The sequence below is a fragment of the Diadema antillarum genome, unplaced genomic scaffold (assembly GCF_040938485.1).
Source record: "Diadema antillarum isolate AM-2024a unplaced genomic scaffold, OU_Dant_1.0 seq00001037_RagTag, whole genome shotgun sequence".
Taxonomy (NCBI): Eukaryota; Metazoa; Echinodermata; class Echinoidea; order Diadematoida; family Diadematidae; genus Diadema; species Diadema antillarum.
The window spans coordinates 340,425-357,373 of NW_027271869.1; the positions used below are offsets into that span (position 1 = coordinate 340,425).

The following is a 16,949-nucleotide window of genomic DNA, read 5'->3' on the forward strand; positions in this document are numbered from 1 at the left end:
AATATTATTCAAATTGCCTGGAATATATGCATGACATCCTATACACTTTGAAGCAGAAGTATACCAGTAGTTCTGGAAATGAAACAGTATTCTGAGAAATGCTGTAATTTAGTCCAGTATTGTTAATTGTACACAAAATTCTTGCACTTCAGCACACGTAGACTATACAAGATCACATTTCAGAAATTCGCCTACTAAGTATGCAAGGTTTCAGCTTATAATTCATGAAACATGTTGGTCTGACACATGTTGTGTCGTAACTGTGCTTTATGCCATGTTTGTTTGGGTTTTTTTTTTCCTGTTTGAAAATTCTTTCAAATACCTTACTTGGGCATTGACCTTAAGAAAATGTAAATTGCTCTTTGTAGCATAGAATTTAAAAGCTCTCACACATTGATCATTTGCATCTTATCTTTTATGTTTAATGAAGCATTTTAAACATCAATCAACATAGGCACATTGATTTTATATACTTATTCAAGCTTTAAAGGCAGTGCTTTATGGAATAGCCATCAATTTTTCTGAACTTTCTGTAGATATTAATTGATATTGTCACTCAATAGTTACACATTTATTCTTGAGGTTATATTCTAATATGCATGATTTCATTAGCACGTATATTTTATTTAAAACAAAAGTGAACTGTTTGACAAAGGCTGTTATCTAATGTTATTCATTGCTAGATGTTACCTAATTGTATGTTTGAAAAAGAGAGGTATTGACAGACCAAAAAAATTTGTGTGAAAGTTAGGTTTGGAAGCAAACCCTTGCATATTTGATTTCTTTTGATTCAAGTACATGTGATTAATATTTACATGAATTTTTGTCATTTTATCTTAATGAATATGGATGGACAAATAAGTTATGTTCATCAAGTTGAACAAACTGGTCTTGAGCTATGCAGAAATTTGACTGAAAGTGGTTTTTGTTTGTCTTTGTTTTGAAGCACAGCAGTGATAGCTTCTTGGCAGTTGCTCAGTAAATTTCATCCTGAATGTGTAATGAGCCAGAGGAAAAATGAACAAGCAGACAAACATTTGTATATAGCTTGGCATCATTTTGATTTCCATTTGTAGACTTCAGTGCAGCTTTGACTTAGTAATGATTTAAATCTATGTTTTCATGCATTACAGACATAGCATATTATGCTGGTTTTTTTATGAGTGTGAAGATTACCTGCCAAGCATTGCAAATACATGGTGATGAAGTAGCCACTACAAGTTGTTTTTTTTTTTAAACATATTTGTGATGTTCTCATCACTTATGACAACCACAAAGTGGTTATCTGCATTTCTTCTTTAGAGTAATGAATTTTAAAAAGGTACCTGATACACTCATTAGCTCTATTTTGCCTGCTCTTCTATTTTCATACTTTATCTGCAGATGCCTGATAAGTATATAGCTTGCCTCATAAAACTATTTGATGTATGAATATCATTTAACAGCATTGATCGGCAGCATTTGCCAAATCTAATTTTACTGTGTATAAATGTTCAAAGCATTTTCCAGATACCTTGTGGTAAAACCGTTTAGTTCGTCAGTAGTCCATAGGAACGCACATGTGATGATACATACTAACCCAAAATTTAACAAAGAAATGACATCGTCAGTGAGTGCTGGTAGGTTTCTATTTTGAGAATCCTTTTCGAAGATTGCATGATATTCAGATGAATAATAAAAAGACCAATGTGAATTATGTGTGTGTGGGGGGGGGGGGGGATGGGAGGGAGAGCAGTGCAACAAAATTCAGTATGGAGGTTCTGCTGTCATCTATTTACAACTGGAAATAGATACAAGTATATCTTACATCATTATCTGAAAGTTCTCAAATGTTAAGCTCGTGGTAGGTCAGATGTAACATTCATGCCAGATGAAAGCTTTGCATTTAAATGAATACCATAGTTTGTGAGATGCACATATGTAATTGTATATACTGGAAAGTTAATATATATCATGTTTTGCTGCTCCATATACTTTGACATTTGTTGAAACCTCTGTACTTAATTACAATTTTTTGTTCTCAAATAAATGTTGTAAAACAGCAGTCATGTTTATCAAATCTATTTTTTCATTTAAGCAGGGTTTTCAGTAGGTTATATTAGCAGCAAGACATACTATTTAGTGAGTGTAGTTTATGCACATTAATTCAGTTGTCATTTCATTTTCTAAAACAAGTATGTACAACACTTTAAAATGACATAATAAATGAGATGGGATAACTGTAAATAGGCAATGAAACAGATGGAAATGATTTGAAAGGAGCAATTCAAGGACAAGAAAAGGAGAAATAATGAAAATACTTTAATTTGAAAAAAAAAAAAAACTTTTTTGGGGGAGGGGGGTACATCCTATTGGAAAACTGCCATGCCAGTGAAATAACTTCTTTTCTCCTCATATCAGTGACTGAAAAAAAAATGACTGTATTTATCTTCTGTTGGTATTCAACTGACTTTTACCATGCAGGACATATCTACAGTGCATGGATTCACTACCAGAACAGATTCATTTCTTGTCCTTCAACCGTAGTACTACTGTGAAGGAATACTTTGGGCTCCCTGCGCAACAAATTCATTGTTATAATATACAGTCTCACATACATTATGGTCCTATTTTATGTCCCTTTCTCTCAATACAGACACATACACATACGTGATCTCTATGAGAGAATTAGGGAAATTTGTATGCTATCTAGAAACACCCGTTATTCATTTAGTGTAAGCTTGGAAATTTGAGATGCTCAATATTGTGTGGATTGATTTCTGAGGTGTTGATATTTCTTCTCAAAATGATATGTTTGTGTGTGCATTGAATAATTTGATCACCATGCGTGTCTCATGGATAGATGTCAATAATTTCTTGTTTTGATTTGTGTTTCTATTTCCTAAAAAGTGTTAAAATACTAATTTCATAACTAAATCAAAGTTTTTAACATTGTCAACCTCTATGTTGAGAACACTAGAATTGATACAATTACATTTAGAAAAACACTTGGAATGCACAGATCTCAAAACAGCTCATTTCCGCCCATATAGTGATTTTCCCACCCTGATAATAGAACTACATTTATATCATCTGCATGAATAGATTCCTTGACCTTCAAAACACACAATTAGCATTAGGAATTACATTGGTATCATTGTTAGTTTGATCTGGCTATTTGCTATGAAATTATATACTAACTACAGTCAAACCTGTCTATAACGGCCATCCAGGGGAGACGAAATAAGTGGCCATTATAGACAGTGCCTGCTATAGACAGGTTATCCAACTTTGTGTGCATTGCCTACATGTACATGTTTCATCGTTGTATACATCTATAAGTACTTACATGTACATGTATGTGTGCACGTATGCACACGTGTGTTTCATGCATTGAACAGTGCCGGTGTGTATGAAATTGTTGCACAGTAGCATGTATACAGTCGTGAAGAAAGCTTAAAGGGACTGTACAGTACTGGTTGAGGTGGGGATTCATGTTTTGAACATTCCTAAGTGAGATAATGAGAAACCTCTTATGAAATATGAAAGAGTTTGTAATTTTAAGAAGGATTCAATGTTTATTTCATGAAAATTGGTTTTCAAATGGCTGAGATATCCAAAAAAGTGATAATGATAAAAGGCGACAGGCCACACCTCTTATTAGGATCTCTTTGTTTCACCTTGGTTTTGGATATCTCAGCCATTTCAAAACCGATTTTCATCAAATAAACTTTTGATACCCCTTAGAATTGCATGCTCTTTGACCTCTCGTAGAGTGGTTTCTGAATATCCCGCAAAACGTGAAAAGCTAAATCCTCACCTCAACCAGAACTGTATTCACCCTTTAACACTAGAGCAGTATTGTGACTGAATGAGTGATGACTGCAGCAGTGGCGATCACTGCACATTGTCCAAGAATGACTGGCACGACTACAGAGCAGAAAAACGCACTGAATTTCCCGCTCGGCTACGGCTCCATTGGGTCTGTGGCCGCTATAGACAGGTTAAAATCTACCGTGGGAAACAAAATTTGTGGCCGCTGGCCGCTCTAGACAGGTGGCCTGCTGTACACAATGCTGAAAATGGCCATATTACCCAATGATAAAGAATCCTTCAAAAAATAAATAAAGGTGAAGAGGGAAGACTGAGGACACAAAACTGGTGACAAAGTGCTTACAAATGACATTGAGAAAAAAATAAATAAAAAGGAGAAAAAAAGCAAAGACATTCAGAAATATATTCATAGGATAATTGAACCAAGAATGAAGGAAATATGGAGACGAGAGTGAGAGGAGGAGAAATAGAAAGAGGGGAGAGTGAGAAAACAAGTTACAAATTAATTGTAAAGAAGGTATTAAAGCCTGTATATTAAGGTTTATGTATAGGCCTAGTACCTAAGAAAAGGACAAAATAGTAATCTAAACGTGGTGTCATTATAATAACTACATAACTTGGTTAAATTGGGATCGACCCGTAATATCTTTTCAAGTATTTCTTTCACTGTTCATCAAAGAGGCTGCAATGGAAAAGGTAATGAAATTCATCACCAACTTTATCCGCATTGCAAAGGGTACAAAATCTTTCATTTCTAGCTCATGAATAAATCGACACAATGCGAACGAAAACGGCTGGATGTGCATCTACTAATGCATAACGATAAACATGGCGCAGGCATCCTCTCCCGAGTCGCCCAGCAAGCTCGAACTAGAGGAGGATTTCATGCACTATTATGTTGTCGATGGCGTTCGTTTGCCGCCGTTTTGCAGAGGGAAAATCCAAGATATTGCAGAATTTCCAGTGAGGTCGGACGACGTTTGGATTTTGACATATCCTCGTGCAGGTAAACCTTAACTATGAAATCTGTTGCACTGTCAACGCCTTCAGTCCGCGAGACGGTAGTACCCGTAATGTATTGCGCATGCATTGATTGATTGTTAGGCGGATGATTAGCGTCTGGCTGCCGCCGTGCCGTCCTCTCCCGTATGCGGAATGGGGTTATATGCAGCGATATTGCTGCCCAGCTTTTCACCTGGTGCAAGTGTAACATGTCGATGTGCATATCAGTTGAGATGGCTGTCTTCTCAGCAGAGTTCGAAGGGCGAAATCGCTTTCGTGTTGGTAACTGGGTGGCCATGGATGGGAAAGCCTTGACTTTGTGGCAAAGTCGTGTTCCACTCTTCCATGACATCATGTCCTACCGTAGCGTAGGCATTCCATCTAGAGAAATCGTCAAGGACTAAGGTGAAGGTTGGATTATAACTTATATAATATGAGGCATAGATAGCTCTGCCTCTGACAATAACGTTAGACTGTAACAGTTATCTACTCTACTACTACCAGTAAATTATTCCTTATGACATATATTATGCCGTACTCGTGATTAAGAAAGAGGATTTGAGGGGCATCTTCCATTGAGAGCTCTGTTCACATCTTCAGTAGATGACAGATAGTAGTATTACTAGTCAGTAGTCTAACTATCTAACTGGGTTAGACTCTAGCTAGTCATGGTGTGTTTTAGACAGAAAGATCCGTCTGTCCGGAGGACTCTTTTTATATTTTGCCATTTAACGCTGTCCTTCGTAGACAGACGGAAGGTTGCAGTACCCATTGCTGTGTGGATGTTCTTAACCACTGTCTCTATGGAAAATTGGGTGAGGTACCTCACCCTTCTCGATTGCGTCTAATTCACGGCCCTAGGTCGGCAAATTTAAGCTTGTATAGTGAAATTAACTTTTTAAGAATACATTAAACTCACCAGATTAATGAATAATCCAAAATTTTAGTAGAATTTTCAACGTAAAACACAGCCTGTCGCGTCGTCACGTTCAAACTGCAGAAACATACACTATGAATCTATTAGCCAATCACATGCGAGGTAGTTTCTACGTGTTTGTTTTACTAAAACACGTACCTCACATGTGATTGGCGTACAGATTCAAAATGCCGACTTACAGCTTGCGAACGGCGATTTAGCGATATCGATAAAATGTCTGCGTTATAACCGAGTTTATGTGAGTATTTCGATTGGACAATTGAAAAATTTATCCCAAATATTGCTGCATAATGTGTCATGTCATGTCAAACTTGTTTGAATGTAAAAAAGCTGTCTGAAATTTGGTTTATCGTAACGTTTGATCTGTGCGCGACTGCTCCACGCAGGAGCCGCAATCATTGACTTAGGTCTGTATACGGAGGGGATCCGTGAAGCCAGACGCAGTCTCCGCGGAACATTCCCCGACGGACAGATACAGACCGATCTTTCGGTCAAGGTGTGTTTGTGCATGATTGTTTATGTTATCCTTCACTTTGGCATTGATTTAATTATACACAGCCCAGTCGCTGTGAAGCACAGCGTCTGGTCGGGCTAACATTGATTCAGAAGAGGGAAAGGCATTTTTTTTTTTTTTTAATGAGGCTATGCCAAACATTTCCAAGCTGTTGCAGTGCTGACTCGTGAGTATGATAAACGGTTTAACAGTTATGTATGTTCACAAAACACATACACACACATACACACACACACACACAGACACACACACACACAAAAAAAGCCATGCTGAAAGCAGAAAGTGTAAAATCTGATGACTGGCATTGTACTTGTTTAAATCAGATCTTGATCTTTAAGTTAAGCATATGGACAGAGAATGCATCCTGTGCCTTGAATCTAAAGTCAAGTGCAAGTAAATATTAAAATAAGGAAAGTAGTGGGCCTACTTCTGGTCCTCATGCACAGAGCCACACCTGGGGCCCATTTCATAAAACTTGTCATCAGTGGCAAGTTGTCATAGATGTGACAAGCTACTGAAATCCTTGCATCTGATTGGCTGAGAGAAAATTTGTCATAGAAATGTGGCAGTTGTTACTGATAATATACAAATGATGGACAGGATAGAGTGCGTTAGTGGAGATGTAGCGCATTTGAGGGTATTTACAATTGTGAAACATGCACTACCATTATACCCAAGAGTGAGCTGCATCTCCACTAACGCCACGAAATAATCCTGTGCATCATTTGTTTTATAAAATGGGTCGAAAACTAACAGCATTTTTCACGTACCTTTGTGGATCAAGATGTCCGAAGATGTTCGTCCCAAACATTTACGCATGTCGCACTCAGAAATCTCGCACAAGTACTGTACGTATAAGAGTATACGTACGCCACACATGTTATGCATACAAGAAAGGCCGGCCGGCAGCCCGAACTAGAAGTTGTTTACAGGATTGACAGCGCGTATAGTAGCGTGCGATGCACTTGTAACAACTGATTGAGTGCGCACTGCTAGTGCAAACATTGTGACGTCGGCCGTGCATATGTTAGTGAGAAATTAATACAAGCACACGTGACTCATTTCAGCGCTTCCAATTGGCTACATTCTTGAACCCATTTCATAACAAGTTTTATGAAACGGGGCCCCTGATTTTTGGTGCCGCCTCCATTTGTTTACTTTTTACTGTTTCTCAAAACGGTTTCAATAATATAACAAACTTGTGCATTACATTCCTGTTCACATCTGTTTTTGAGTCGCCACATTGACTTTTTGATATCTACCATTTTGGAGTGGCCAAAAAAACATGAGATTTACAAGAATTCACCTACCAATCATGATGTCATGCACGCATTGCATTAGAATCTCTCATAGTGAGTAGATCTATTCCCTCTCTGTAGCTGTCATACTGCCAGCCAACCAAGAATCCTACAAACTAGCCCCTATGTGATGCTGTGGGCTTGAAAGGCATGCTGTTGAGATCATCAGAATGCAAGTCAGGAATGGACAAGTCTCTGCACACACTCATACTTGTGTGTGCGTCATGATCCTGGCTTTGTTGCAGAGGTTTATTACTAAGCACCAGTGCCATCAGTGCTCATGCACTTCTATCGCGCTGGGATGCTAGTGCCATTTCCCACTGTGAATGATTTTCAAACAAGTACAAACTCACCTGAATTTTTTACAACCTAAACACACAATGGCTATGAGTCTCCAAAGTCCGTTAAAAGATATTTTAAGACACTGTTATACATTTTGGAATAACTCGGTAGCTTAAAGGTGCATGGTCCCGGTGTTTTAGTCAAATGCATACGCGGGCACACGGCGCAAGTTTCCTATAGAGACCTACGCTATCGACTCCTCTTTAGCACTTACACTGTGGCCCACTTCCCCGAGTCCGAAGAAGTCCAATTCACTGTAGTCAGTGATCGGATCACAGTTAAGCTCATGATTCGGCTGAGTGGGATGACGGCTTTAGCAAACTTCTTTTGTGATGTCATAATAACAAGCACATATGCACGCACCCTGGCATTACTACAGACTGCGCGATGCGCAGAGAAGACAACGAAGGCAACGTTACTTAGCAACACCTACGCACTTTACTCTTGATGACAGCTCAACTTCGGTAATCTTCGTATCATTGCTAACGGTGATCGGCAGTATCATCAACAGCGCCCTCTACACTACCGGGACTATGCACCTTTAAATTGAAGCTCTGCGCTGTACTCAAGCAGTCAGTAGTTGGTTGTGATACGATATCTACACATACACAGTATTCCGGCAGTTGGTACGATAAGTACATACACACGGCAGCACTGTAAATATCAGTCTGAATCATGTAGAAAGCATAAAAATTAACAATATATATTAATATAATAAGGAACAGGCCTTGAGGGGGATACGACATTTATTGCCTGAATTAGAATTGCATTGCCCGAGTCGAAGATGAGGGCAATACAATTCTAGTGAGGGCAATTAATGTCGTATCCCCCGAAAGTAGACAGCCCATATCCTTATTATTACCCATTTCAGGCATCTTGAGCAGCAAAATAAATCATTATAATGTAGATTTTAACAACTTTTCACTCAGCGCCAGCTCTAGCTCTATCCACACTGCGTGCTGCATCCTTATATACAGCTCAGGTATGCGGCGTGCGTATAACAGCTAACTCACACAGGCGCAGGGATTGTCCCCTATTTTTACGTGTTAACCTATGGGAATTTGCCTCTGTCGCGAAACCCGGGTCTGCGGCATGGGTAGAAAAAGCAAGGCTCGCACAGTACTAGTAACAGCAATTGTCGTTTAGTTTTACGTGTTAACCTATGGGAGTTTGCCCTTCGTCGCGAAACTGCTCCGCGAGAAACTGTCATCAACAGCAAATTTTCCTCACAGGGAGCTCAAGTGCCCGGATGCTATATTCCCCTTGTTTTTAACACTCAAATCTCATAGGGGTTTGCCAAAAGCGGGGAATATGGAAAATTTGCTCCTCTTCTCCCTGCTCACGCTGGTGCGCGCATAAGACGAGGGGAATACAATTTTAAAAGAACCACAGCTCAGATGCCTGATAGGGGTAATAATGAATTTTATCCTGAGTTTGGAGGTTTGGATGGAAGTGTTTTAGGTTGTGAAATGTTTAGGTTTTAGTTCGTGCATGTTTAAACATTATTATAGACCTATGAAGCAGTGCAAAACTATGCTAGCGCCTTATACGAAGTTGCAATTGCCCATGTTCTGTATGCTGTGGCTTTAGATGAAAAATAGTAAGATATCAGATACTGTATATGCCAAATATTTGGCGAGGTTTTTATTTTCGCAAATTTCCCCAAGTCGGGTGCTATTTGTGAAATTAAAGAGACACGAAAATATTGACTCTGATCCCCATGTGAATGTGACGTACGCGTGTACACTTCTCAGTTCACTACAGGACTCAACGATCGCAAATTTAACCACTTGCGAAATTGTCGGGTATTCCCGATTCGTGAAAATTTAGACTCGCGAAATATATGGCATATACAGTAGTAGATTAGTGAGGACCTCCCGCATCATCGCTCTCCGAAAATCTGTACGAGAAACTACTTTCTGTTTTTTTACTTGACCTAAGCTGTTGTGGCAGCAAAGAAATTCCCTTTCACTACACTAGTAGCACAATATCTGTTGTAATGGCTTCTTTATTGATATGATATTCAAGCCTTTTCTTTGTATTGGAATGATCAGAATTTATCTCCACAGTAAGCCAGGATGAAATATTTGATATGCACAGAAATAGTTATAAATTCTGGCAAAACTAGCATTTTTCTCCCTTATGTTCTCTGTGGTACATTGATAATGCAAAGTATACATCAACATGAATTATAAATTGTAGCCCATCTTTACATGAGAAGTTATGCATGGGAAAAGCATTAAAAAATGAGTTTTTCTAACAATAGGGGATTCTTCTGCTAACATAATGAGAAATTTGCTTATACTTGCAATAATCTCTTATTGGTTTAAGCTGGAGGTATGGTGTGGGCTGAGTACTTGGTTGTTCTTTAGATTTAAAAGATTGGTGGGGTTTTTTTTCAAGAGAGGAGATTTCTTATTTCTGTGCTTTCCCCATGTCAAACAAATTTTGCTTTACTTGTAGAAATCAGTTGCTAAATTAACTACACTTGTGAGGATAAATCCACTTAGACTTGCCCCCATTATTAACTTTATGCATGATAGTGGAAGAACTACATAGGACAAAAATTAAATGAGAAATTGGTTAAAGTGCCACAAGTACAGTCAGCAAGTGCTAAAAGTAATGTCACTATGCACAAGCAAAACATGGTGTAATTGTAACCTGCAAATATGGATTTATTTGATGCACATCAATTTGTTACTCTTTGTTTATTTCTTTCCTGCATCCCTTACTCGACCCTCCAACCAATCTTTCCCAGCTGTCTGGGTGCAGGACTTGATCTTCCTCCTCCTGCAGGGAGGCAACCTCCAGGAGACAAGCATCAGCCTGGAGACGGTGGAAGATGCCATCCCTTTCCTGGAAGGTCCCAGTCCTGGGTTAGAGACAATCAAGAACCTTCCATCTCCTCGATACATCAAGTCTCACCTGCCCTTCCAGCTCTTGCCAAAGGGGGTCCAGGACAAAGAGTGTAAGGTCAGTCAGTCACTGCACTAATGGTGCGTGCGCAGCCTTTTTCCAGTCGTTGCAATTCTATTTTCAGTGACTGTTCGTGGCCCTTTTCGTTGTCACTCATATGTCGTCTTTCGATAAATGACTGCATGAACCATGTTTTGTCAAAAAAAAAGTATATGTTTTTCTTGAAATTTGATTTCAAAGCATGCTTTATATGTTCAGTTTGTTGGTTTCTTTCAAAGTGACATTGTTTTTGCCTTTAAATATGTTATGTTTTTTACCATGCATTAGTATTATTATTATTTTTGTTAATTTTTTTTTTACGTCTTGTGGTTGGCAGGCATGGAGGTATTTCTAAAAGCACTTACTTTCCCACTGTTAGAATAAACCCCTTTCATAATGTATAAAATGAAAATTGTTTGAACAGATTCTGTGTTTGGCAACACTAAGGCTGGTGTGATTTAGTCGCAGTGGCAATTTGGTGTGGATTCATTTCACGGAAATGAATTTTGCAACAAGGTAGTGATTGGTCATCCCAGGCCTATTGAAAAAAGAAAAGCACCAGTGGATTGACTCAAGGCTTTAATCCAATGAGGACGAGTCCCGAGTATACTCGGGCAGGGGTCTATGGGAAATGCTTGTTGTATCAAAATCAGTCCGTCCTCAGTGGGTTTTGTATTATGAAGGAAAATGGCTTGAATTATATGTGGGCAATCTCACAATAAGTGGGGCACATAAACGGGACATTCAGGCTGCAAATTAAGTTTTGCTAATTAAATACCATTTTATTATTTTCATGTAGCGAAATATGTGTTCTGCCATAATCAAAATGTGAAAAGATATGTTAGGACCACCTTTTCTTTCTACTGGACCTTGGATCATCATGTTCACAAAAGTGAAGGTATGTAACATGGACAGACATTGGTCCCCTTCAGCAGTATATCTTATTCAGAATTTGAAAGAAGCTGTAATTAATATTTTCAGGTACCATGCACAATGAAAGCAAAGTTGAATATTTCCGGGGTATGTACATTATTTTATGAAATATTGTGAAATGTTAACATTGATTAGTCATAACATTATTTACATGTTTAGTTTAAATTCTCTATTAAGCCAATGTGGAAAGCAAGGGCCTTTCAAAACAACTTTTGTTACTTTTTATACTGTGTATGAATTACTTAAAGTAAATGCTCTTCATAGAAATACAATTGTTTAAAGTTACAACACAATGTTAACCATGTGGTCAGGGAGCTTGTGTCATTGAAGGTACAAACATGGACAGACGTCTGTCCATGTTCGTACCTTCACTTGTGTAATGGTTCAAAATTTCTAACAAGAAACATCTGTATGCTCTGATCTGCTAATGGAAAAAAATTATTACATGAAATGAAATTATTTTGACCATGTAAAATTATATCACCTGAAGGATAATAATCATGAGGGGAATCTGATCTTGAAGGTACGAACATGGACAGACGTCTGTCCATGTTCATACCTTCGTCTGTCCATGTTCGTACCTTCACATGTGGAATCATCCAAAATTTCTTATTAAAACCATCTGAGCTCTCTAATCTGCTAATAAAAATAGTGTATGACATGAAATAAAAGTATCCAGATCATGTTTAATTCTATTACTAGAAAGATGTCACCATCATCTGTCAAGGAAGGTACGAACATGGACAGACACATGCGTTTACTGTACAGGTTGTCTGTCCACACACGAAAAAATTAATTCACACATATTTTTGAATGATCCACAAAGGAAAGTGATTTCAGACATTGTTAGTATATGATGTCTTTCTGAGGCCATAAACCTTGATGACTCATCTTTCTGTATTTTTTATTAAATTTTATATTCAATGAAGGTACAAACATGGGTGAAGGTATGTAACAAAGTGGACAGACAAGTTTTTGGCTACTGTCAAGTCACGGCAGAAACTTGTGGGACTTCCCTAGGGAGTGGAAGTATACTGATTATGTAGATGCTGGCCTGGCATGTCTTATGAATCCAAGCAACTGCACTGATATGGCTTATTTTTCAAAAAATGAGTGTCCTTAAAATCTGTTACATACCTTCAAAAAGTGGACAGACAAAGCAACACTTAAGTTTGATTGCCAATTGCATTAAATTTGCTTTCAAGCTAAGCTAGTTTTGGTTAAAACATTTCAACTTATCCCGTAATGAAACTACTTAATCACCAAAACTCTCTTTCTGCCCACTGGGAACAAAAGAAATTAACAGGTGAAGGTATGTAACGGGATGGACAGACATGCCTATATCATACAGGCTATAACTGAAATCCATTTTCATTTAATAAATGAAGTAAATCTGAAAGGTAGAGACATTTCTTATTTCAAATCTGATGTAGATTGTACAATGGAACTGTTCTGGATTCAGTTTCATTGCTAATTTTTTTTAGATTACTGTTTAGATTTCTGATACTTAAAATGTCCCGTTTTCTATGCCTGTTTTACTGTCTAAATTGACGTTTAATGTGATATAACAAAAAATCCGCCCATTGAATGAACTCAATGTTATCTATACTATCTCTCACACTTATTCTTTTCAAGAAAATATATTAACATAAGGAGGCAAATCTGAATTACTTTTATCATCAAAGCTCAAATATCAAAAGTGGAAAAGGGAATAGTTATTGTGGGATTGCCCATGTCAACTTCTTACACAGATCATCTATGTGGCCAGGAACCCCAAGGATGTCATGTGCTCCTTTTATGACTTCCATCGAACAGTCCGCATGGTTCACTACAAGGGAACCTTCAACCAATTCTTCTATAGGTTCATCAATAACAAGTGTGAGTACAAGTATGTGAAGATTTACTGGTGATCTCCGGCCAGGATGGTATTATTGTGCCTCTCCATGTAATAACAAATTCCAACTCACCACAAACTAATCAAAAAGGTCAATGTTGACCTTCTCATTCAGGATATTTATGGGAGGAACAAACTCTCAGCATTTTTAGGTCTTTATCGATAGTTTACAATCATTTGACCCAGTTGTACATTGTAGTTACAGGGTGCCTGGTACAAAGCACATGACTAGAGATAGGGAAAGGCCTTTCATGTGTAGTGTGTCTTGGAACAGGATGAATTGACAGCCCATCACAAACAGTAGGGAGTTCTGTTGCTATTCACTTGCAGTTATGCTGCATTCTTCTTAGCAAAATTTCTTACAAATCTTGCTCCTTATATTCCTAAGATTGCCAAACCCTGTTACCTTAATCAGTAAGGTGCTTTCAGCTAGCTTTAAGATTAAATAGAGAGAGGCAGAGACAAATTGAAAATCTCCAGTGGTGAGGTTTTTATAACAATGCACCCTCCGAAGACATCCCTTCGTACTCCTTAGTACATGAATATGGAACATTGTCAGTAGTTATTTCATGGCGTTTAATGCTCAATTTTATGCCCATAGGGTGTTGTTAGAGACTTCTTCCTGCTCATTCTTCACTACAGTGGGGTACGGTTCCTACTTTGACCATGTTCTGACATTCTGGCAGCAACGGCATCACAAGAATGTTCTCTTCCTCAAGTACGAAGATGTGAAGAAGGTAATGATTTGAGACTGATCTCGGAGAGAATTAATGATTTTGAGAATGATTCAAGAAATACAGTCCATAGTAACCGTATGATTGTATGTTCTTTCTGCTAGGATGCCTTTGTTGTAACCGAGTCATGCGATTTCTTCATTGCTTGTACAGTTCTTCCTCATCTTGATTGTGGAAAATACAGTTGTAACTTTAAAAAAATAATAAGTTTACCCCGACTATGATTCATAATCACATTCATAGTTTCTCTGTACTACCATGGTATACAAAGTTCTTGTGCATATAGGAAATAGCAATACATAAGTACAAAGAAATTTACAACTTACCATGTTCCATAGATTCATGTACCTTTCGTAGTAAATGTGTGTACCATTATTACTGTGTACAAATATCTTTATCTGTAAATTCATGAATTTGTTAGGAATTATGAGAGAAATGCTGTCATACTGCTTTGACTCAAATGGCAGGGTATAAGGTGGGCGCAATGTATACTTTGTACTAGAAGGAACAATACATAGTATCTCAAAGGCAAGTTTTCCTTGTCACTTTCAGTGGTATATTCAGTCAAATATGACACGCATTATAAATATGCGTGTTTGTATGTGTGTGTGTGTGTGTGTATGTGTGTGCCAGCAGACAGATAGAGAGACACACACATACATGCAGACAGACTGCTGTACCCCTTATAAATCAGATCGCCCATTGCAGTATTAATAGTAAGAAACCATGTAGTACATGGTGAGGTATCTGCCTGCTGGTATATAAGAGAATGAGATCTAAAGAAAGAGAAAGGAAAAGTGAGAGAGAGACTCGCACACATACAGACAGGCACACATATTTTCTATTAATCTCCTTTTAATAAATGCAAAACAGTTGCTTCTGACCCTTGCACACTAATTGCGATTGTGAGTGCAAGTGTGTGTTTGCATGTGTGTGTGTGTGTATGTGTGTGTGCTGTATGTATGTTTGTATTATCCTGAGGCAAAAGCAGAGATAATGTGACTAAAAGACCCTGTTCCATGTCTGCTCCTTTGATAGGATTTCCCTGCAGCTGTCCACCAGGTAACCAACTTCCTTGACAAGCCCCTGTCAGCGAGAGTGATTCGTGGTATCAACAACTACTGGGATGATGAGCCTCTCTATAATCGCAAAGGTCTGTGGGATGGGAAACATTGGCAAATAGCGAGTTAAGATTAAAAGGGATATTCTATCCTGGTGTTATGTTGCCTTGAATGAAAAAACAGCAAAATTAGAGTGCCAGGTAAAACAGTGAACATTCAGACACACACAAAATTGAACTGTAAAAGCTCAGAGAATAAGGCGAGTTTAGCTAAAGTCTATATGACGTAGGTGTTGAGCACTCTCCCTTTCAGTTTTGACACAAAAATTCATCGATTTTAACTTCTCTCCTGAGAAATTTTTTCTTCAGAGTTGTTTTAGGTGTGCTATTAATAAGAGCAATATGTAATTGAGAGTCCTCAGCCAAAGTTCAGTTTGTGCCTAAATATGTGAGAAAAATTCTATTTGCATTGTATTAAATTGAAGACATTCTATTCCATACAATTAGGTAAGTCAATATTCTTGTTACAATTGGCCAGATTTGCATAATTCATGAGAATGTTTATCCAGTGGCATTTAGAAACATTAAAGCCCTTTTACAAGAATGCAGAAGGTACAAGGAAGACAAGTTTACATTAATTTTTCTGCAAAAAAAAAAAAGAATGCATTGATGTACTTTGTTTCTTTTTGGTAGTAAAATTTGGTGAATATATTCATTTGGTTATCTTTCCTCTTAGAGAGTTTATTTCTCTTATCTGTATTTTGTTGTTTCATGGAAATTATTTCTTGCACCTCTCTTTGTGTTTTTCATCCTTTTCTTCCCACATCACCCCTACCCCTTTTTTTTTTTTGCCACCTACAGAGGATCGGGTGGGCTTCTGGAAGTACTACTTCACGGTTCACATGAATGAAAAGATGAACAAAATCCTACCAGACAAGTTCAAAGATGCTGATTTGATGTTTGACTATACCATCTGATTGGGACATGGCATTTGCTTTTCTCTTCTTCATTTGTGGATCAAAACAACTGTGGAACATTGAGGCTGAAACAGTTAAAGAGATATGTGTTGCCATTTTAATAAACCAACCACACCGCCAGTAGTCAGGTGTCTAAGCTATTTGCAGTGTAGGGCAATGTGAAACTGCTGTTTAGAATTGACTATAGGTTTGTGGTGTTGAAATAGTGACATATTGTCGTAAACCTACATTTGTGGCTGGTGAAAGGTGTATCACATATTTATGCATGCCAGCATGTACAGTAGTCCATTGTGTGAAGAATAATTTCTTACAGAAATAACATGTTGGCCGTATGCTGACCTCAGTGCAGAAACAATGAGGACGATGAAACGCCAACTTTTCATCGATCATTTCCATTTAAGAAGATCTTTGGAAAGTTTCATACTTGGTGAAAGTGGAATACAAATATTGATGTACCAGTACTCTGTATTTTGTTTCCCCATCATCAATA

The 16,949-nt window shown here is 37.9% G+C and overlaps 1 protein-coding gene across 1 annotated transcript; it reads left to right on the forward strand.

The window, feature by feature from the left end:
• Window positions 1-4,641: 4,641 nt before the first annotated feature.
• On the forward strand, window positions 4,642-16,540 carry LOC139742933 (sulfotransferase 4A1-like). The gene is made up of 6 exons (XM_071653441.1): window positions 4,642-4,819; window positions 10,665-10,879; window positions 13,546-13,672; window positions 14,331-14,425; window positions 15,461-15,575; window positions 16,344-16,540. The coding sequence occupies exons 1-6, from the start codon at window positions 4,642-4,644 to the stop codon at window positions 16,457-16,459; spliced, it is 846 nt and encodes a 281-aa protein (XP_071509542.1). The 3' UTR covers window positions 16,460-16,540.
• The last annotated feature ends 409 nt before the right edge of the window (window positions 16,541-16,949 follow it).